This window comes from Narcine bancroftii, chromosome 6 (genome assembly GCF_036971445.1).
Source record: "Narcine bancroftii isolate sNarBan1 chromosome 6, sNarBan1.hap1, whole genome shotgun sequence".
Classification (NCBI taxonomy): Eukaryota; Metazoa; Chordata; class Chondrichthyes; order Torpediniformes; family Narcinidae; genus Narcine; species Narcine bancroftii.
Genome location: NC_091474.1, coordinates 38,994,588 through 39,017,711, shown reverse-complemented (window position 1 = coordinate 39,017,711; position 23,124 = coordinate 38,994,588). Strand labels below are relative to the sequence as shown.

The 23,124-nt window shown below is 40.3% G+C and overlaps 1 protein-coding gene across 8 annotated transcripts in view; it reads left to right on the top strand.

Moving 5' to 3' along the window:
* The window catches only part of sycp2 (synaptonemal complex protein 2), a 328,877-nt gene that overhangs the window by 218,771 nt on the left and 86,982 nt on the right, over window positions 1-23,124 (top strand). For all 8 annotated transcript variants that reach the window (XM_069884683.1, XM_069884685.1, XM_069884690.1 and 5 more), the window contains 3 exons: window positions 7,365-7,524; window positions 10,846-10,901; window positions 18,208-18,381. In XM_069884683.1, the coding sequence (XP_069740784.1) occupies window positions 7,365-7,524; window positions 10,846-10,901; window positions 18,208-18,381 (390 nt within the window). The remainder of the gene's footprint in view (window positions 1-7,364; window positions 7,525-10,845; window positions 10,902-18,207; window positions 18,382-23,124) is intronic.

Sequence of the window (23,124 nt, the reverse complement as noted above, 5' to 3'; positions counted from 1 at the left end):
TAGGATCTGATATGATTTTAAAAGATCTTACAGATTTAGAACAGTTAATTGTTGATGGAATGGCTAAAAAATGTAGCTCAATCGCATATAAGATGTTATAAGAAAAAAGCACCTAAATTAGTTTGTTTAAGTCAAAGGAAAGATGGAAACAAGATTTAAGTATATCAATAGATCAACAAGTTTAGCAAGATTTATGTAAATAAGTTACATCTAATACAATTAATGTAAGATATAGATGACTTTATAACTTTTTACATCAATTATATATTACGCCTTAAAAATCGAATAGATGGAAACCCGATACATCAGATCAATGTTTTAGATGTGAAAATGATGTTGGAACCTTTGTTTATTCTACGTGATCTTGTTCAAAGGTTAAACCTTTTTTGGATTTCCGTTAGTAAATTCTTACAACGAATTACGGGTGTTTTTCCATTAATTCCTGAATTATTGCTGATGGCAAATTTTGAGAATATAACTCCTAAACTGTCTTTATCAGATTTTCAATTGAAATGTGTCAAATTAGTTTTGGAAAGACAAGGAAATGTATTGCTGTTACTTGGAAATCAGATGTTTCATTAACATGAGGAAGATGGCATACAGAGATTCAAAGCTGTATCCCTTTAGAAAAAAATTACATATAATTTGAAAAGTAAATATTCTGCATTTTTACGTTTGGCGCCCATATGTTCGAATAATGGGACTAAAATAATAAATAGTTTCTTTGAATCCTCCAACCATTGAAGTTTTCCCTGAAAATGAGTAAGAGTCTCATTAGAAAAATGTTTTCTTTGAGATCCTAGAGCGTCATCTGAAGTAACCCAAATCAATATATAGCTATGTTACCATGTATTTTAGATTTAGATTTTAGTTTAGTAGGGTTGGGGGGGGGGGAGGGATTCGTTGGGTTTTTTCTCTTTCTTTTCTTTCTTTTTTTATTATATATTAATCAACATATATTTGTAAACTATGATTTATTCATTGTTGTTATATATGTGTTGATTTTAAATAAAATATTTTTAAAATGATTTAGATTGTGGATTGAATGGTTTTGTGGCTAAATTCACAGATGATACCAAGATAAATGGCAGAGCAGGAAGTGTTGAAGAAACCAAAAAGTTGCAGGAGGATATGGACAGCTAAGGGGACTGGGCAAAAAATGGCAGATTGGATACAATGTTGAGAAATGTACAGTTCTACATTTTGGTAGTGGAAATAAACAGGCAGAGTACTATTTGGATGGAGAGAAAATTCAAATCTCGGAAGTGAAAAGGGACCTGGGCATACTTATACAGAGGAAACCTAAAATTTAATGACCAGGTTGGATTGGTAGTAAAGAAAGCCAATGCTATTTTGCATTCATTTCAAGAGGAATAAGAGTGAAGAGGTGTTGATGAGGCTGAATGGGGCACTGGTGAGTCCTCATTTGGAGTACTATGTGCACTTTTGGACCCCCCTATCTTAGAAAGGATATGATGGTGTTGGAAAGAGTGCAAAGGAGATTAACTAGGATGATTCCTGGAATACAAGGGTATGAGGGATGTTTGGCAACTCTTGGATTGTATTTATTGGAGGATAGAAGAATGAGAGGGGATCTCAGAGAAACATTTTGAATGTTAAAAGGTTTTGATAGAGTATATGTAGTTAAGATGTTTTCCTTGTTGGGTGAATCAAGGACAAGAGAACACAGTCTTAAAATTAGAAGTTATCCATTTAAAGCAAAGATGAGAAAAAAACTTCAGAGGGTCATAGATTTGTGCAACTCATTGCTGCATACAGTGGTGGAGGGCTGATCACTGTGAGAGTTTAAGCAAGGGATTGATAAATATCTAATTGGTGGGGCATCAGGGGATATGGGGAAAAGGCTGGCAATTGGAACTAGGTCTGAGTATAGTTCAGCTTAGGATAGTGTCGCAGAACAGACACGATGGGCCAAGTGGTCTACTTCTGTTCCTTTATCTTGTGATATGATCCCACAGAGCAGAGCTCCCAAAACAAATTCCTGCAGAAATGCACTAGTCACTGACCTCCAGGCAGAATAAGTTCCATCTACTACAATTCTGAATCTACATACCCAAGGTTCCATGGATCCAATCCTTCATGACTTTCTGAATGTGTCTACTAAGGGGAACCTTGTCAAATACTAAAATTCATATACATCACAATTTCCCCCCTACCTTCAATTTCTTTTGTCACTTCCTCAAAATAATTAATTAGGCTCATGAGGCATGATCCACCCCTCACAAAGCTGACTGTCACTGAAAAGTCTGTACCTCTCAAAATGGTTATAAATCCTGTCTCTAAGATCCTTCAATAGTTTGCCCATCATGGTCTATAATTCCCAAGATACTCCCTGTTATCTTTTTGAAACAAGATGTCTCCAATTCTCTAGTACCTCCCCTATGGTGAGGGAGGACACAAAGATCCAACACTCCAATAATCTCTCCTTCACTTCCTGGGGTATATCTTTTCCAGAGCTTCAACATGCTCCAGCACATATACCTGTTCTAAACTGACCTCACATTGACCATAGTTCCTCTCTCTGGTAAACATTGAAGCAAAGTATTCATTTAAGACCTCCACTAATTCCTCTGTCTCCAGGCACATGTTACCTCCTATATTTTTAAGCAGACGTGTCTTCAATCTTGTTATCTTTCTGATCTTCATTTTAGCTTTCCTAATTCTCTTCTTAAGGTCTTCCTGGCTATCATATAATTCTCATGATCCCTTCCTGACATTTTCTTCCCAAATCTTATGTATGCTTCCTTCTTCCTCTTAACTTATTTTGACAACCATGATTCTCTTATCCGACCATCTTTTCCCTGTGTCAGATCTATGTAGAGCCCTGGGCAAGTGGTACATAAACATCCTCCACATTACTTCTTTGCCTTTCCCCTGAGAACATCTGTTTCCAAATACCTAATACCATCGCAATTAGCCCTTCTCCAATTAAACACTTTACCATTTTGTCTACTTCTATCCTTGTCCATAAGGTCAGTGTGTGGGCCACGTGCCCCTCAGCCTACTGCAGGGGGCGACCTCTGTACCTGCAGGAAGACCACCTGGGAGGCTGACTCCACCTGGCTGGCTGTCAATCACTGACCTGTATATAGACGAGCCAGCCCCTCCCGGGCCAGTCACATGTGGAGCTACTGAGACTACTACTGGTGTACAACAGAATTTTAAGTGGGTTAAAGCCTGCATCACAGCACACCACACAATAATTGTGGTCACTCTCACCGAAATGCTCCCCCACAGAGAGGTCTGTCACCTCTGCAGGTTCATTATGCAGTATTAGATCCAGTATGAGCTCTCCTCCAGTCGGCTGGTCTATATTCTGTGTCGGGAATCCTTGGACACACCTGACAAATTCTGCAGCATCTATCCCTCTTGCAGTAAGGAGATGCCAGACGAGTTGAAGTTTCCCATAACAACAACCTTGTTATTTTTGCACCATTCCAAAATCTGCCTACTTTTCTGCTCCTCTGTGTCCCGAGGGCTATTTGGGAGCTAGACTACTCTCAAAAGAGTGATTGCTCTTCTGTTTCTGACTTCCACCCACACTGATTCAGCAGACAATCCATTCACAATGTCCTCCCTTTCTGCAGCTGTGATTCTATCCTTGATTATGCTAATGCCCTCCACTTTTACTTCTCTTTCTATTCCTTTCTTTGGCTTAGCTTCGCGGATGAAGATTTATGGAGGGGTATGTCCACGTCTGCTGCAGGCTCATTGGTGACTGACAAATCCGATGCGGGACAGGCAGGCACGGTTGCAGTGGTTGCAAGGGAATATTGGTTGGTTGGGGTTAGGTGTTGGGTTTTTCCTCCTTTGTTTTTTGTCAGTGAGGTGGGCTCTGCGGTCTTCTTCAAAGGAGGTTGCTGCCCGCCGAACTGTGAGGCGCCAAGATGCACAGTTGGAGGTGAGATCTTCCCACTGGCGGTGGTCAATGTGGCAGGCACCAAGAGATTTCTTTAAGCAGTCCTTGTACCTCTTCTTTGGTGCACCTCTGTCTCAGTGGCCAGTGGAGAGCTCGCTATAGAACACGATCTTGGGAAGGCGATGGTCCTCCATTCTGGAGAAGTGACCCACCCAGCGCAGTTGGGTCTTCAGCAGCATGGATTCGATGCTTGCGGACTCTGCCATCTCGAGTACTTCGATGTTGGTGATGAAGTAATTCCAATGAATGTTGAGGATGGAGCGGAGACAGCGCTGATGGAAGCGTTCTAGGAGCCGTAGGTGATGCCGGTAGAGGACCCATGATTCGGAGCTGAACAGGAGCGTGGGTATGACAATGGCTCTGTACACGCTGATCTTTGTGTGTTTCTTCAGGTGGTTGTTTTTCCAGACTCTTTTGTGTAGTCTTCCAAAGGTGCTATTTGTTGTCTATGTCGATCCTTGCATCAGATGAAATGGTGCAGCCGAGGTAGGTAAACTGGTTGTCCGTTTTGAGTTCTGTGTGCCCGATGGAGATGTGGGGGGGCTGGTAGTCATGGTGGGGAGCTGGCTGATGGAGGACCTCAGTTTTCTTCAGGCTGACTTCCAAGCCAAACATTTTGGCCTTCCTTATGAAACATCTAAACACAGTACCTGTATCAGGCAATCATCTCCTTTTGCCAGCCTAGTCTCTGTAACAGCCACAACATCGTAAAAGCCATGTACTGATCCAGGCTTTGTCCATCTCCTTTATTCTTAATATCACATTGAAGTAAACACATTTCAATCCTTCCAACTGCCTACATTTATATTTCCTTCATTGTCTTTCCTTACAATCTCACTACACATTGCACCATATGTTCTATTCTCTGGTCTGTCATTCTGGTTACTGTCCCTTGCCAAACTAGTTTAACACCCCCCCCCCCCCCAAAAAAAAACAGCTCTAGAAAACATCTCTGCCAGTCTCCTTCCAGTTCAGGTGTAACCTGTCCTTTTTGTACAGATCGCACCATCCCCAGAAGAGATCTCAATACCTTAGTACCAAAGAAGCCATGTACCATTTTGCAATTACTTCTTTTACCTGATTCTTTGAATGTAGAATTAGCTATTGCCCTTTAGATTTTTCTCCTTCCTCCCTGTACTACTGAGCCAGTCATACCCTTGGCTTTGTCTGCATTTCCCAAGGAACCCTCTCTCCTATCATTAGCCAGGACTGAATACTGGTTAGAGCAGCCATTATCAGTGGGGGCCCTACAGCCACCAAGGGGGACACAGCATATTTAAGTAAAAGCCTTGCTTTCTTTTTACTTCACATAACAGAATTTTTCATTTTTTAAATAGTCAGAGAGAACTATGGAAGAAAACAAAACTTTACTGCTTCACACAAGGAAAGGAGCCCATAAACTTTGAGCACAGTTCTTGGTGGGATTGGGTGGGCGGGGAGCTGGAGAGACACAGATGAAAAAAGGTTGAGAATAGCTGGTTTAGAGAACAAGATGCTAGCAGGTGTTACCTACCTTTCTACTGCACTCACTTGAATTGTACAGTGATTACCTGTAAAAATGTTTCATCATGAAATATTTGGCATCATAATGTCAGCTGTAGCTCAAGCTATAAAACCTGGAGCTTTCCAGGACATGGGAAGTATTCTGAATGCCCAGCATGGATGTTCATTCCCCAAATCAGATACAGGTATGTCCTGTCATTCCTCCTTATTGAATCATCTGCCGTGAAAAATATTCTCAAATGACTATTTCTCTTTGATTAATTGCTGTTTTTTTATCTTCTGTGAAGAAATCTGTTTAAATTTTTTTTGTCTGATTTAATCAAAATTTCCTTTTAGAGTCTCTGATCTCCATACTCCTTTATATTTAAAATGGTTGTACTTCTTATGGTCCTCTTAAGCTAATGTTACCTACAATTTCTTTGATTGTTGCTTTTTCCCCCACTTTTAACTCAGTGGGGCTCACTTCGTTTGCTCCAGACTCATTATAGCTTACACTGTATCACCAGCAATAATACCGATGCAGTGGAACTCATTTATTCAGCAAATTCAGGATTTTAGTGCTGGATTGGCAGATATTTAGGACTATTGGATATTAATACCATAACACACTTTTAATTCACAATTTTTAGATTATGCATACATGTTCCAGTGAGCCTGGTGAATTTATAGGGAGCATAGCAAACTGGGCCTTGCTGAATTTCAGTGTGTGAAGCAGGGAAAATGGCCCCATTAAGTTTTACAGGAATTTGAGAATCAAGAACACTGTTAAGTTTCAAGGAATACTGGGAAGCAATGTGTTAGTGAGTTTAAGGGGTGAATGGAGGAAGGGCTCCAGTGAGTTTAAAAGAAGAACAGGAAAGATCACCCTGTTATCAAGCTACCAAACCATTGGGATTTTAAATTATATGAAATTTGGAGTGCTAGTGTAATTGTTTATATATGGTGATGATATATTTAATTTTATATAGAGATGAACAGATTAAAAAATAATGATTTTTCAATTAAATAGTTACAATTTGGTAAATAACAGTGGACAACAAATTTTTTCAAAGGTTTTGCTTTCTGAAAAGGGGTCTACATTGCTGAGGAGAGTGACCACAGGGTAACCCTGCACTGACTTCTTTCTCCCCTACCTCTCAGTGTGTTCTAATAGTTGAATCCTACATTTTTGGTGTAGGATGAGTTGAAATTTTTCCTGTTGGATTTCTTCATATAATGCACATAAATACATATACCACACACTATGATAGACAACTTCAAGCTGAACACAAAGATAATTTCAGATTTGCTGCATCACATAGGAAATTGGAGAAACATTAAATTAACTTCCATTGAATTTAGCCTGTTTAATTGCCTAATAATGTCGACACATTGCATTAGTTTAACTGACCTAAAACTGTTTTGCTGCTGATTTTCATTTGTGCTCAGCATCTCATGTCAATGTCAACCATCATTGATGAATTCCATTGCCCTGAAACCACAGCTCCATGGGTGCAATGTCCTGGTAAACCTTTCACCATGTTCGACACTGGCTGTTTCAAGGTCAGCAGGGAACAAGTCCAAGGGCAGATGCAGAAAATGAATTTTCAATGACATGTTGCTCTTCATGGTTTTGTATGCTTGACGTAGACTTCAAATGTGTCAAGAAATCACAAAAACAGGTTATATCTAAAAATGGTACATGGTAGGAAACTTTTAAGATGATTTTTGTGATCAGCAGACCAAAATCCATAAAACACACCCAGAGGAGTTCAGCAAGCAAAATCTTCGATGTCCAGTATAATAGGACAGTTATTCAAATTTGATATAACTGACTATCTTGGTGCAAACAAAGCAACTGAACTTTACTGGTTGAATGAATTTGCTGATGTTGATTGAAAGATTGTAGATTAATTTTATTCCTTTGTGTGCTCCTTTATAGTCTACAGGTCATGTAAATAAAAAATACTTCTTCACTGACACTGAAACAGATGGCAAAACGGAAATCAGTTGGTTACAAGAATCTAATAGAAAGACCAAGCCTAAACTAGTGGCTTACAGCAGACAAAGGAAGCAAAACATGCCTCATAACTTGGATAAAGGTAGTGTGAAACTCATAACAAATTCTCTTCCTTAGCTTGTGTCACTGTCTCTCTCCCTCTCACATACACAAAATGGCCACTCAGAAAATGTGTTATTAATAAGGACATAGTAACAGTACAAACAAAGCCATTCTAACCCACATAATCTAACCCACTGATATAGATCAAAAAAAGAAGCTGCCCTAACAACAGCCCCTGTGGAACATAGTAACTGTCAACCAACCAGAAAATGTTCCCTGTATTCTGACTCTCTGCATACTGCCAATCAGCCAATGCACAACCACACTAGCATGTTTTCTGTTACACCCTAGGCTCTTGTTAAGTAGCCTCATGTGCAGCACCTTACTGAAGGCCCTCGGAAAATCCAAATGCACAAGTTCTGCTTCATCTCCTTTATCTAGTCTGCTTGTCACTTCTAACAATTCCAATAGGTTTGTCAAGCAAGATTTTTCTCTCAGGAAACCATGATGGCCTTCAAGTACAACCTCATCCTTGACAATCAATTCCAACACCTGGTGTCAGGCTAACTGTTCTATAATATCCTTTTTTAAAACATATCCCGATAACAGGCTATTTCAGCCCACAAGTCCATGCCGCCCAATTTACACCCAATTAATCTATACCCCTGGTATGTTTTGAATGGTGGGAGGAAAGTGGAGCCCCCGGGGAAAACCCACACAGATATGGGGAGAACGTACAAACTCCTTACAGAATGCTCAGAATTTGAACCCTGGTCCAAATTGCTGGCACTGTAAAGGTGTTGCACTAAACACTACACCATTGTTTTGACTGCTGCCTTAGGTCATCCCCCCTCACCAGTATCAAAAGGGGTATACATTGCTGAGGAGAGTGACCACAGGGTAACCCTGCACTGACTTCTTCCCTACCTCTCTGTGTGTTCTAATAGTTGAATCCTACATTTTTGGTGTAGGATGAGTTGAAATTTTTCCTGTTGGATTTCTTCATATAATGCTCATAATACATTATCACACACTAAAGAAAAATGAACTCAGCAGGGAAAATCATGCAGCTTATTTACCACATTTGGCTATCTATTAGTTGCTCAGCATCTCTCGCTCCAATGTCCAGTCACTCCACTTAAGCTCCTTTCTTGGTTATGGCTAATTTGGCAATGGAGAAATTTAAACACACAACTGCCTTTCCTGGAGCTTTTTAAATGCTCCTTGTTCCAAGTCCTGCTGATACAGTTTCTGACGAGAATCATCGGAATTTTTATGCAATGAAGTAATAAAAATGATTCGAGCACATCAGTAAAGACTTCTTGCTGAAATTACATTGGATGATGGTGCAACAATATTTAGAATATTGAGTAAAGGTCTGACTTAGCCACAAAAATTTACTACCTTCTATGAATAGGATATAGTACTGTAAGTAGAATAAAGATTTAAAAGAGCAGAGGTTAAGCAGACTGGGCTTATATTCTTTTGAGTCTCAAGGAATCACAGGTGAAATACATTACATTCTTCTCTAAAGAATGATGTTTTCTATGGCTGTGATGACCAGGACCAGTTGTCAAAATCTTAAAATAAGGGATTAGCTATTCAGGAATGAGGGAAGGGGATATTTCAAAACACAGACTGCAGAAAATCTTTGAAATTCTCTCCAGTGTTTTGGGTTCTTGGTCACCGGTGTACTTGAGGGAGAGAAAAATGGATATTTGGATGTTGTGATCATCAAGGAATTTTAAGTTATTGCATGAAGGAGATGCAGTGTTAAGCAATCAGCTGTGGCATGAGGTGCCAAATAATGTACTTCTGTTTCTGTTCTGTATGTTTTTCTTGTAGTTTTTTCTAATCAGTGAAGAAATGACTAATGAGCCAATTGGTGGCTTTCATCATTCCCTTTTTATATATTCCTGCTTTGTTTAAATATCATTGGTACTGGAGCAAAGCTTGAGAATTTTTTCTGCTGGATTTTTTCATAAAATGCTAAAGAAAAATGAACTCAGCAGAGCATATCATACAGCTAACATTATCACATTTGGCTCACAAGATCTTTCCTTCTTGCCCAGTTGGAAGCATCAAAACTGTGAATACCCAATAGCTAGAAAGTCCAATTAGTTGTCTCTTCTTCCTTCCCAGATTAATTCCAAACAAGGACTGAAAAAAACTACAGTTATTGGATTTAATCATCATCTTCATTTAGACACATTTCATAATTAAATAAACCTGGCAAAGTAAGATTGCAATGACTATATACATCAATGCTAGTTGATAACACAATGGGTATCCCAGACTTTCCCACTTTTCATATATTAAGGATTTAGTAATGATGCATTTAGTTAGATTTCAAGTAACTGCTGTGTTGGGTCATTGAGAATTTTGTCTTATATCAGAACATTTTTTGCATGCAATGGACAGATTCTCCTTTATGGATTCTCGTGATTAACGCGAGGATTATGTCAACTGCTGTCCTAAATAGTTTAATCATGTGATATGGTAGAAGTTATGCAACAGTATCAGACTATTATTTAAATGGTGAAAAATAATACCATGCTTTTGTGCACCAATTGCAATAAGGTTAGTTTGCAGGTGCAGCAGGTAATCAAAATGGCAAGCAGGATGTTCAGCTTCATTGGTAGATGAATTGAATTTAAGGGGAGGGAGATTCTACTGCAGATGAATTGGTGAGGGTGCAATTGTGTGCAATTCTAGTCTCCTTATTTGAGAAATGATGTACTGGTTTTAGAGATAGTACCGTGGTGCTTCACCAGATTGATTCAGGAAACAAAGGGGTTAATATATGTGGAGAAAATGAGTAGCCTGGGACTATACTCATTGCAGTTTTGAAGGAGGTGGATCTTATCAAGAGATAAAATGATGGATGGAGTAGATAGGATTCAAAATGTAAGTAGTTTAATTGGGTGTAAATTGGGTGGCATGGACTTCAAGACAAAATTGCCTGTTGCCGTGCTGAAAGTTTAAAATTTTAAAATAAAATTTAAAAGATTGAAGCAGAGGGGTTGTTTCCACTGGCAGGTAAGATTAGAACTAGGGGACATAGGCTTAAGATTCAAGGGCGTAGATTTAAAACAGACATTAAGAGGATCTGTTTCTCCAAGAAAGTAGTGAATATGGAATTCTCAGTCCAGGGAAGCTGAAGAGGCTGCTCCTTTCAATGTATTGAAGAAACAGATTGAATTTTGAATGGTAAGTGGAGCTGAGTCCACTGCCAGATTAGTCGTCATGTTATTGAATGGTGGAGCAGTTCTTGATGGGCCAGATGGCCTACATACGTTCCTATTCCTTATATAAAATATCATTTATTTGCTTTCTAAATAATATATTGTCACATTTTTAGGAAAAGTCACCACATCAGTCAGGAGTCATTCTGCGAAGAAGTCAAAAGGCAAAATGGTAGGTAATTGCATAAATAGTTTTTTAAAGGAAGAAATATGAGCTGAAAGATTGTCTCATATGGTGTCATGTTTTTGTCTGGTATGATTGTATTTTGGGTGCAAATTCATTTATTATTGTAAATGAGGACAATGACTTTCCTTCAGGTCCTTCGTAGCTCTGACCCACTAACACTATGGAACAATATGTAGTGATGTGCAATGTACACTTGATTGTTAGCTCCAGAACTTTTGATCCTGCATTGTGGTCCATGGACCCAAGTTGGAAGCTGTGTCACTCAGGAGTCAACTGGGTCAGTTAGCATTAATGCAACCAAGACACTTTTGGTAATGGACATTGAAATCCCCACACAAAGTAAATTATTGCTTTTTCAGGTTTAGTGCTGCTTCTTATGTTGTTCACATATTAATTGAAAGAGGAAAAATTGATAGATGATATTTGGGAGAAAGTTATTTTTTTGGCCATTCTTCACCTAATGCCACATGGCTTCAGGGGCCTGGAATCAGTGTTAAGGGCTCCCAAGGATTTTCTGTCCAACTAGTATACTCAGGTGTACCTGGGTATTGTGATGAGTCTGTCACATTGACTATAAATTGTGATTCCAAAGTGATAGTTGTCCAAATTTAGACAGCTGTTTTGGAATGTCTGTTTATCTGGGCTGGGAGCAGCTTTCCCATAATCAAACTAAATTGGGTGTCTGAGGTAGGAGGAGGCTGGTTATGTTGGTCTCAACTTCTCTTCTGTGCCATTTCCCCATAGCCCTCAATTCTTCAGTCTTTCTCCATCTTACATGTCTACTGATTTGGCCTCTATAATCCAGATGGCAGACAATATTGAGATTTGATATCCTCTGAGAGAAGAAATTTATATATGCTTCAATTTTAAATAACTGACTTCTATTGTAATGATAACCCCTCGTTTGTGAAAAAATTTCAACATCTTCCCTCTCAAACACCGTTGGGATCTTATATGTTTGAATAAGGTCACACCTTATTCTTCTAAACTTTAAGAAAATCAGTCCCAAATCGTCTAGAGTCTAGACACTCTTGATAATCACCTAATCCCAGAATTAGCCTATTGATTCTGTTTTGGACAGCCTCCAATGCTACAATATCCTTATTTACCGTATTTGACGGCATACAAGACCCTTGGGGATAAAAGACCCCTGCCACCCCCTCACATTTCAGCAAGGAATATTAAGAATTTTTTGGTGTATTTATAGGTGAATGTCTCTCAATTCCTCAACCCGTCTGCACAAGCCACTATAAAACACTTGAAAATAAAGCAGTTTAATTTCACACAGCAGCAGAATCATACTTTTCACTTTTAATACCACTTTAATACCACATGGAGCCTCTCCCAGCTGTAAACACTGCATTCCCTCTGCACCCTTGCAGTGTCCACATTCCTTTCGTCACGTGCGGACCCTTACCTCTCTGCCGAAGCAGCAGTGCGTCCAGAATGATATACACGCCACTGGATACGGCACACACCACCCTGCGTCCCATCCATATTCAATTAACATTGCTTGTCTGTTGGTCTGTACTCCTCTCCTGCCCATTCTTCTCTTCTCCTAGCTTTTTAATTCATGTGCTTGGCTGTTTTTGAATCATACTTTGAAGAAGAACTCGTGTCCAAAATATCGATTATATTATCTTTACTTCCAATGGACACTGCAAGATTTGCTGAATTCCTCCAGCATTTCTATCTTTTTACTATATCCTGTACAGTCTTGGCTACTTATCTATCCAAGTATTTTTTAAAAGATCCAGCACTTCATACTACAAAGTATGAAGCCTGTTCTACATTGATCTCACATTCAACACAGTCACTCTCCTTACCCTCACTCTAGTGATGCTTCTGTTATTCATGAGGCAGTTACAGAGAAGGGAAAAATGGTAGATTGAGCAAGTGTAAAGTGTTAGGCTTTGAAAGGTCAAGTATTAGAGGAAAATATGCAGATAATGGCAAGACCCTTAATAGCATTAATGTAAAAAGGGATCTAGAGTCCCTGAAAATGGAATGCAAATAGATAAAAAGAAGGAGAAGGTGTATGGCATGCATGCCTTCCATAGGCAGATCATTGAATGTAACAGTAAGGAAAACATGTTGTAGTTATATACAAAATGGGTTAGGCTGCACTTAGAATACTCAGTGTAATTCTGGATGGAGCATCAGAGAAGGGGCATGGAGCCTTTGGAAAGGATACAGAAATTATTTATTAGGATGCTGCCTGGACTAGAAGATATAAGGAAAGATTTGACAAACCTGGATTGTTTTCTCTGGAGCATCGGAAGCTGAGGAGAAGACATGACTTTATAAACCCATAAAATTATGAGAGGCATAGAGAGAGTAGAATCTTTTTCCAAAAGTATAAATGTAAAATTAAATTAAAGGGGATAATGTGTAAAGGTGATATACAAGGCAAGTATTTTTACACAGAGAATGGTAGGTGCCCGAAATTGGTTGCTCAAGGTAGTGGTGGAAGCAGACATGATAATAGCACTTAAGAGGCTTCTTGCTGAACAGATGAAAATGCAGGGAATTGTAGGATATGGATCATGTACAGGCATAAAAGATTTAGTTTAATTTAATATTGTGTTTGGAGCAAACATTCTGGGCTGTAGGGATTGTCTCTGTACTGTCATTTTCTGTCTTCTATCTAGATATTGAAAGTTCTTATTAAATAATAGTCAAGGAATATGAGGTTATTATAGAAAAGTATTATTGAAGTAAAAGATCAGCACGATCTTTTAGAATGATGGAGCAGGCTTCTGTGACTGAATGGCCTAATGTTGCTTCTTGTCTCTATGGCACATATCAATAATTTGAACTTGAATAGAGGAGCAGCAGAATTTTAAAAAAAAACTATTAAATGTCTGGAAGAAAGTTTTGAGGATGTCAATACAATGGTAAAGTGAGTTAAGAAATAAATCCAGTAAAATACGGTATGGGACGATCCATTTGGTAAGGAAAAACAAGGCAAATAATAATTTGCAATTTTTGGATATTCAGAAACATGGAGCAAAAATGTCAAAGGTGTAAAACAACTGGAATACAATGTAATAGTCAAGGAATATGAGGTTATTGCAGGAAAGGATGTGATAAAAGGATGTGATAGTGCTGGTGATGTCACTAGGAGTGGAGAATTTTAGAAATCGGGCAAGGCTGAGTTGAGTTTATTTTAGTTGGAATAAAGGTGGTCTGAGGGAAAAATAATCAAGGCATATGTGAGACCAAACAAGGTTAGTAAAAAAAGAGTGTTTCTTTCAGCTAAGAGAGAAAAACAAGGTTTATCATTTAAGGGTATGGGTGGAAGGATAACAGGAAGGATAAATGATTACATTTTTTGAAAAGGTGACCTTGGGGAATGATGAGGGCAGGTTGGTGGACATTGTCTATGGATTTTAGCAACTCCTTTGATAAAGTCCCACATGGTAGGCTGGTCTGGAAGGCTAGATCATATGGTATACAAGCTGAGCTAGCTAATTGGGTTCAAAAATGGCTTGGAAGAAGGAGTCAGGTATTCATAAATTGCTTTTCTGATTCAAGGCCTATGCTGCAGGAACTGGTACTGAGACCACTATTGTTTGTTATTGGATGTCAATGAAATTATCATGCCTAGTAAATCTGCAGATGACATCAACATTTAAGGAAGGATATCTAAGGTTACACCATGATCTAGATCATTTGGAAAGGTGGGTGAAAGAAGGACAAATCGAATTTAACTGTAACAAGTGTGAGGTTTTGCAGTTGGGTAGGTCAAATCAGGAAGGACTTGTGAAGTAAATGTGAGGCCCTGAAGAGTGTTATAGAAGAGAGAGAGACCTATGAGTACAGCTGCATGGTTCCCTGGAACTCAAGTGAATTGGATGGTGAAGAAGGCATTTGGTCTGCTTGCCTTCATTAGGTGGAGTATTGAGTGCAAAAGTACTCATTGGAGGATTGTGTGCATTTCTGCTTGCCAAGCTATTGGAAATATGTAATTAATTTGGAAAGGGCGCAGAAGAGATTCAGCAGGAGGTAACTAGGATTTGAGGGTTTCATTTGTCGGGCTCGGCTGGGTCTTTATTTTCTGGAACAAAGAAATAGGTTTATAAAATTATGAGGGGCATGGTTACAGTGAATCCTCATTGCCTTTATCCCTCGGTAGATGATTTCATTGAGGCTGCCAGTTTAAGGTGAAGGGGGAGATTTAAAAAGAGCCTGAGGTGCAATTTTTCCACACAGAGGCAGGTCCATATCTGGAATGAGTTGCTAGAGAAGCAGGTACAATTATGACATTCAAAAGATATCAAAGATATTGATAAATAACATTTAGAGATATGTGGGTAGGAAGAATTTAAAAGGTAAAGGCCAAATGCAGGCAAATTGGTTTAGCCAGAATGCCAACTTGATTGACACGAAACAAATTAGGCTGAAGAATCGGTTCTGTGGCAGATGTTTCTATAACTCTGTAAGAAAAATAGTTTGATCTACAAAGTGAGGGGTTCATAAAACTCACTCCTGAAAAGACAGTAGTGGCAAAAGCCATAACATGTGAATCATATCTATATGGGCATGTAACATACTACCGTATAATCTCCTAACAACCCATGAGATGAAAAGTAAGATTGACCATCATAGATGCAATGAACTGCTCCTGTTTTTAAAATTTGAAATACATGTAGCCCTGGAATGTCTGGACAATAAGGACACCTATATCAGACAACTATTCATTAGCTATAGCTTTGCCTTCAAATAATAGCTCGTCCCCAAACTCTTGTAATCTTAACCTCAGCACACCTCTCTGCAATTGCTTCCATGATTTTCTGTCCTTCAGGCCATGAACAATGATAATTAATAATAACACCTCCTCCACAATCATTCTTAAGAATAGGGCCCCACAAGACTGTGTACTCAGTCCCCTAATGTACTCCCTTTGCTCCCATAACTTCTGGCCAAATGTTGTTCCAACACCAACCACTATTGTAGGTAGGATCTCAAATAATGACAAATATAGAAGTGAAATAGAGGGGCCAGTGTCTTTGTGCCAGGACAACAACCTTTCCCTCAATATCAGCAAGACTAAGGAACCTCTCATAGACCTGAAAGAGGGATGGGACTCATTCACCTCTCTGCATCAATGCTGTTGATGCTGAAATAGTGGACAACTTTAAGTTCCTCGGACTAAATGTCTCCATTTACCTTTCATGTTCCATTCAATTTGACTAATGGATAAGGAAGTACACCAGCACCTCTGCATCTTCAGTAGACAGAAGATATTTGGTTTGTCACCTGAGATGAGAAGAATTTTTGAAACCTTAAAGATGGGGAATCATTAATGAAGATTTCTGCAATGAGTGTATTCAAGATAGCGATAGGTAGATTTTTCTTGATATTAAAGAAATTAATTGATATGGACCTGGGATTCAACACCCCACTGTGTAATTGGATTCTGGATTTCCAGAATCCAGACAACAATCAATGATGATTGGTAAGAAAATCTCTTCCACAATCTCCATCAGTACTAGAGCACCTCAGGGCTGTGTTCCTAATCCCCTACTCTACTTATTTTACACCTATGACTGTGGCTTGATATGACAATAACATCATCTACAAATTTGCTGATGACACCATGTTAGTGGGTTGTATGAAAGGGGGCAATGAGTCAGCATACAGGAGGGAGATTGAAAACATGGCTGAATGGTGCACTAACAACAGTCACGTACTGAATATCACTAAAACCAAGGAGCTGATTGTGAACTTTAGGAGGGGAAAACCAGAGGTGTACGATCCAGTGATCATTGGGGGATCAGAGGTGGAGAAGGTGAGCAAATTTAAATTCCTGGGAGTCACTATTTCAGAGGACTATTCATGAATGTCATCGTGAGGAAGGTACGCCTCTACTTTCTCGGGAGTTTGCAGAAGTTTAATACAACATCAAAAATCTTGGCAAACTTCTACATCTTTTCTGACCGGCTGCATTACAGCCTAGTATGGGGGCACCAATACCTCTGAGCAGAAAGCGATGCAAAAGGTAGTGGACACAGCCTAGTGCTTCACAGGCAAAACTCTCCAAACCATCGAGAAAATTACATGGGACACTGCTCTTGGAGAGCAGCAGCAATCACCAAGGATCAACACCATTCAGGACATGCTGTGTTCTCACTACTGCCACAAAACTTGTACCACCAAGTTCAAGAACAGTTGCTACCCCTTCACCATAAGACTCCTAAAGAACAAACACAATGAGAGACTCAATTAAAGACTTTTACTTTGCACATTATTTGTACTTGAATGTTTATTTTCTGAATTGCACCATCAGTTTGTTTGCACTTTCTTTTTTGTTTACATTTCTCTCTTTTGTATATGTATCTTTCCTTGAGTATGATTTTTTTTACACTATCAATAAGTAGAATTTCTGCCTGGCCTGCAGGGAAAAGAATCTCTGGGTTGTATTGAGGCCATGTATGTACTCTGACAATAAATCTGAACTTTGTTCAGTTACTGTGACAATATGGCATTGAGGTAAAAGATCCAACTTTTATGTTATTGAATATGGGGATATTTAAGGGCGTGAATGATCTACTCTTCCTTCTGGTTCTTCATGGAATCTGCTGAATGGGTTGTGACTACAATATGAGTCATGCAAGCTGATGTAATTTCTGAACAATATCCATAACTTAAACTATAACTCCCGATTTAATACCTTCAGAATGTTCCTTGCCCTTTGTCAAACTTTCCTCAAACCCAGTTACATCGCCAAACCCCTAACATCTACTACCTGGACAAATAAAGATATTGGAAGAATGAGAACAGCTCTTTCTCCAAGTTTTTCAACTGGCATGCATCCTTAACTTGCAAATATATCACTATTCTTTTATTAATGCTGAATCAAAATTCTGTAAGTGCAATCTGAGCAATAGGTGATGCCTTTACACAGTGTCTACAGGCATTATGAACTTGATAAATAACATTTAGAGATTTGTGAGAAATGTTTGCCTTTTCACCAACAACCATGTCCTTAAATTAAATTCTGGAAAATTATTGGCTTAATTCAAACAAAATGCTATAGGGTGATTTCATAATTATTCTGGTCACATATCAAAATCAGTGATGAGTTTATGGGAGTACAGTACAAAGACTGAACAGCAAAATCTGGTAGGATTTTGCCTGAAGCTAACTGGGTTTGTGCTTTAGTAAAATGGAAAAAGCCTCTTGGTATGACCATTTTGTAGCTTGGCAATATGGATTGTTTGGCTTTGTGTCATTTGATATTTATTAAGAGAAAAAACTGTAAATGTTTCTTTATTTATTTTGACAGAAATCCATTGAAAAAATCAATTCAAAGAAAATCCCAGCTGAAAAGAAGCAAAGGAATTGTCCACGAAGAGCAGCTGCAACACAACCATGTTACAAAGAAGTTTCAGAGTCTGCATCTGATAGCTCTGAAGAAGTCTTGAGTTTGGCTAATCAGAGAAAAAGCAATTTGACGATGGTGAAAACTAACATATATTTTGTCAACTGACAGATTAATAGGCTCTAAATGTTATTAATGATAACTTACAGCATGATTTGGGATTGACTTAAGGACTGAGAATGCTGTCAGATTCTTTTTACAATGAGATATTCCCCAGGGGTTAATTTTGAGACTATACTGTTTATATAAATTACTGACTTAGAATTATAGAATATTACAGCACAGAAATATGCCCTTTAAGTCTGTGCTGAACCATTTTTCTGACTAGTCCCACTGACCTGCACCAAGTCCATAGCCTTCCATATTGCTTTCATCCATGCACCTGTCCAAATTCTTCTTAAATGTTAAAATTGAATCTGCATTTACCACTTCAGCTGACACTCCCACCATTGAGTGTGAAAAAGTTCCTCCTTATGTTCCTCCGAAACTTTTTCCCTTTCACCCTTAACCCATGTCCTCTGGTTTCTATCTCACCTATCATCAGTGGGAAAAGCCTACCTACATTTACGCTGTCCATCCCCCTCATAATTTTAAATATCTCTATCAAATCTCCCCTCGTTCTTCTATGCTCCAGGGAATAAAGTCCTAACCTGTTTAAACTTCCTAAAGTCTAGGAAACAGCTGAGTAAATATTCTCTCAACTCAGCACACAACTCGGCACACAATACTCAAATTTTGGCCTCACCAATGTCTTGTACAACTTTAATGTAATATCCCAACTCCTGTACTCAATACTTTGAAAAGTTCTTTTTACAACCCTATCCACATGTGACATCACTTTCAGAAAATTATGTATCTATTCCCAGATCCTTCTGTTCGGTGCTCTACCATTTACTGTGTATGCCCTTTCTTGGTTTGTCCTTCCAAAGTGCAACACCTTACACTTGTCTGCATTAAATTCCATCTGCCATTTTTCAGCCCATTTTTCAAGCTAGTCCAGATCCTTCTGCAAGCTTTGGAAACCTTCTTCACTGTCCACAACACCTCCAATCTTGGTGTCATTTGCAAACTTGCTGATTCAATTTACCACATTATCATCCAGATGATTGATATAGATGACAGCGCTGATCCCTGAGACACACCATTAATCACAGGCCTTTTTATGTTAGAAAGTGTTTGACAAGATTCCCATCAAGAAAGACATGAGTCATGGGATCCATAAAAACTTGGCTGCATGGATTTGAAATTGGCATGCCCACAGAAGGCAGAGGGTGGTATTTAATGGAGAGGACTCTGACTGGAAGTTGATAACTAGTGGCATTCTGCAGGGGTCTGTTCTGGGGCCATTGGTCTAAGTGACTTAGCTGAGGAAGTGGAAGTGGATTAGTAAGTTTGATGGCATGAAGGTTGGAGGCGTAGTCGATATTGTAGAAGGTGTTGGGGCGATTACAATAGGACAGGATGCAGACGGCCATAGAAGTGGCAGATGGAATTTAATAAGTATAAATGTGAAGTGATACACTTTGGAAGATTGAATTTGAAGGCAGGGTACTCAGTTAATGGCAGGATTCTTAGCAATTTAGACATACAGCACTCTTCAGGCCCTTTCAGCCCACAAGCCTGTGTCCCCCAAATGCACCCAATTGACCTACAATATTCAGTATGTTTTTTTCTTTTTGAAGGGTGGAAGGAAACCCATGCAAACTCCTTACAGACAGAGGCAGATTTGAATCCTGGTTGCTGGTACTGTAACAGCATTGCGCTAACCGCTACGCTAACTGTGCTGTCCAATGTAGAGGAACAGTGAAATCTTGTGGTCCAAGTCCACAGATCTATCAAAGTTGTGATCTAGTTGATAGGGTGCCTCAGTAAGCATATGGTATGTTAGTCTTCATTAGTAGGTGATTAGTTGGTGGTTACCTCTGGCTAACCACACTCAGAGCATTGTGTTTAGTTTTGTTCATCTTGTTATTCAAAGGGTGTGGAAGCTTCAGAGAAGGTGCAGAAGAGATTTGTCAGGATACTGCATGTATTAGAGAATGAATGAGCTAGGGCTTTTCTCTTTGGAGCAACAGAGGATGAAAGGCGACTTAATAGTGGTGTGTAAGATTCTGAGAGGAATAGATAGAGTGGATAGTTAGCACCTTTTTCCCAGGCCAAAATTAGACTAGAAGACTTCTCTTTAAGGTGAGTGGAGGTAAGTCTAGGGGAAAGGGCAGTAGTGATGGGTGCCTGGAAAACAATGCTGGGGATGGTGGTAGAGGCTGATACAAAAGGCATATTTAAAAGACTCACAGATGTCAAAGGTGTGTCGATGACTACCTGCCCAGTAGCACTAACTTCTACTGTGATGAAATTCTTTGAGAGGCTAGTCATGGGCTAAGTAAAGATCTGGACCCACTGTAATTCTCCTGTCATAACTATCGCTCAACAGCAGATGCAATATTGTTGGCTCTCCACAGCTCTGGATCACCTCGAAAACAATAATTCATACATACAACTGCTCTTTATTGACTACAGCTCAGCCTTCAACAACATTATTCCATCAATGCTGGCCAAGAAGCTACAAACACTAAGCCTCTGTACCTGCCTCTGCAATGGATCATTAACTTTATAATTGGAAAACCACAGTCAGTACGAATTGGAAATGTCTCCCCCACACTGATCATCAAAACAGGCGTACCTCAAGAATGCGTGCTTAGCCCGATTAACTCATTATACATCCACGACTGTGTGGCCAGGCAAAATTCCAATGCCATCTACTTTTGCCAATGACACCACAGTTGGCAGAATCACAAACGTCAATGAGGAAGCATACAGAAGGGAGATAGAAAAGCTCGCTGAATGGTGTAACGACAGCAACCTTGCATTCAACGTCAGCAAAACCAAAGAGATGATTATGGACTTTAGGAGGAAATCGGGGAACAGGACCAAGTTCTCATCAAGGGCTCAGTAATGGAGAGGGTCAAGAACTTCAAATTTCTGGGTATCAACATCTCTGAGAATCTGTCCTGGAGCTTCCATGTTGATGCAATCACAAAGAGGGCTCACCAGCAGCTATACTTTGTGAGGTATCTGAGGAGATTTGGTATGTGTGAGCACTGCTGAGCAAATAATTCTGATGCAAAGTCCACAGACTGTATATCAGGCTTTAATCAGTTTAAACTTGTACACACCAGTCCCAGTACACTGCTGGCTCCATGTGTCTGACTGTCCCCTAAGGGGCTGTCTCAAGTCTTTATACGGGCCAGTGATTGACAGCTGACAGGTTGCCTACCTGCAGTAGGCTGGTAGGAGTGCAGCCAGTGAGGTGGTTTTATCACCACATTAAACTGAGTCCTGGGGTTGGTGGGGGGTTGTTCTCGGTATCAGATAGTATCTAAAAGTTCAGGCAGTCCGTCAGTTGTCTGTGCCTCTGGTACCGTCACAGGAAGGGCTTCAGATGGAATGGTGTCTGGCAGAGTGGGAGTGTAGGTGTGGGTTGGGGCCGCAGGGACAGACAGAGAGAGGATGTTGGCTCCCAGGGGATCCTGGATGAGCCAAGGGTGCCCGGGGTGAGAGGGCAATAGTTGATGGACCAACCTTTTGACCTCATGGCCAGGAGGACCACCTTCCAGATAACCCCGTTTTCATGTTCCACCTGCCCGATGCCCCTGGGGTTGTAGCTAGATGTGTGACTAGATGCAATGCCTCGCACCACCAGGTACTGGTGCAGCTCCTCACTCATGAAGCTGGACCCCCATTCACTGTAGATGAATCCCAGGTATCTGAACGTTGTGAAGATCTGCAGCAATGGCTTGATAACAGAGGCAGTGGAGGAATCGGGGCAAGGGATGTTGAAGGGAAAATGGGAGTATTTGTCTATAACCGAGAGGAAATAGATGTTCTTATTCATGGAAGGCAGTGGTCCCTTGAAGTCGACGCTGAAGGGCCGAGTGGCCTTCACTACATGGGCCTGTGGTGGGCAGAAGAAGCATGGTTTGCACTCCACACAGACCCTGCAGGACTCAGTCATGGTCTGGACTTCTTGGATGGTGAAGGGAAAGTTCTGGGGTTTAATGAAGTGGTGCAGGCGTGTGATGCCTGGGTGGCAAAGGGTGTTGTGCAGCGCATGAAACTGTTTGGACTGCACACTGGTGCAGGTCTGGGACAGGGCACCAGGAGGTCGTTGAGCTTCCTCAGCCTATACTTGATGTCGTAGTTGAATGTGGCCAGCTCAACTCTCCAGCGTAAGATCTTCTTGTTTTTGATCTCGACTCTGTGGGTGTTGCTGAACATGAATGTCTCTCTGCGTTGGTCGTGAGAAGGGTGAACCTTCTGCCTGCCAGGTAGTGGCAGAGTGCCTGAGCTCTGAACCATGGGGGATCCTGAAGAAGAATGCTATGGGTCTGCCCCTTGATTGAGGGTGGCAGCAAGGGTAACGTCAGAGGCATTGCACTCCACCTGGAATGGGGTGGCCTTGTCTATGACATACATCATGGCATTAGTGATGTCCTGTCTGATGCAGGAAAGGGCCACATGTGCCTCTGCAGGGAGGGGAAAGGTGGTGGCTTGGGCCAGTGGGTGGACCATGTCTGAGAAGCAGGGGACCCACTGGGAGGAGTAAGAGAAGAGCTCCAGGCACCTGCGGAGGGCCTTGAGCGTGGAAGGAGGAGCAGTTCCAATAGGGGTGCATGTGTTCGGGGTTGGGACAGATGACATTATGTTTCACTACACACCCCAGGATGGCGAGGCAGGTGGTACTGAACACTCACTTCTCCCTGTTGTAGATGAGGTTCAATGCCTCTGCCATCTGGAGAAATCTCTCCAGGTTGGCATCAT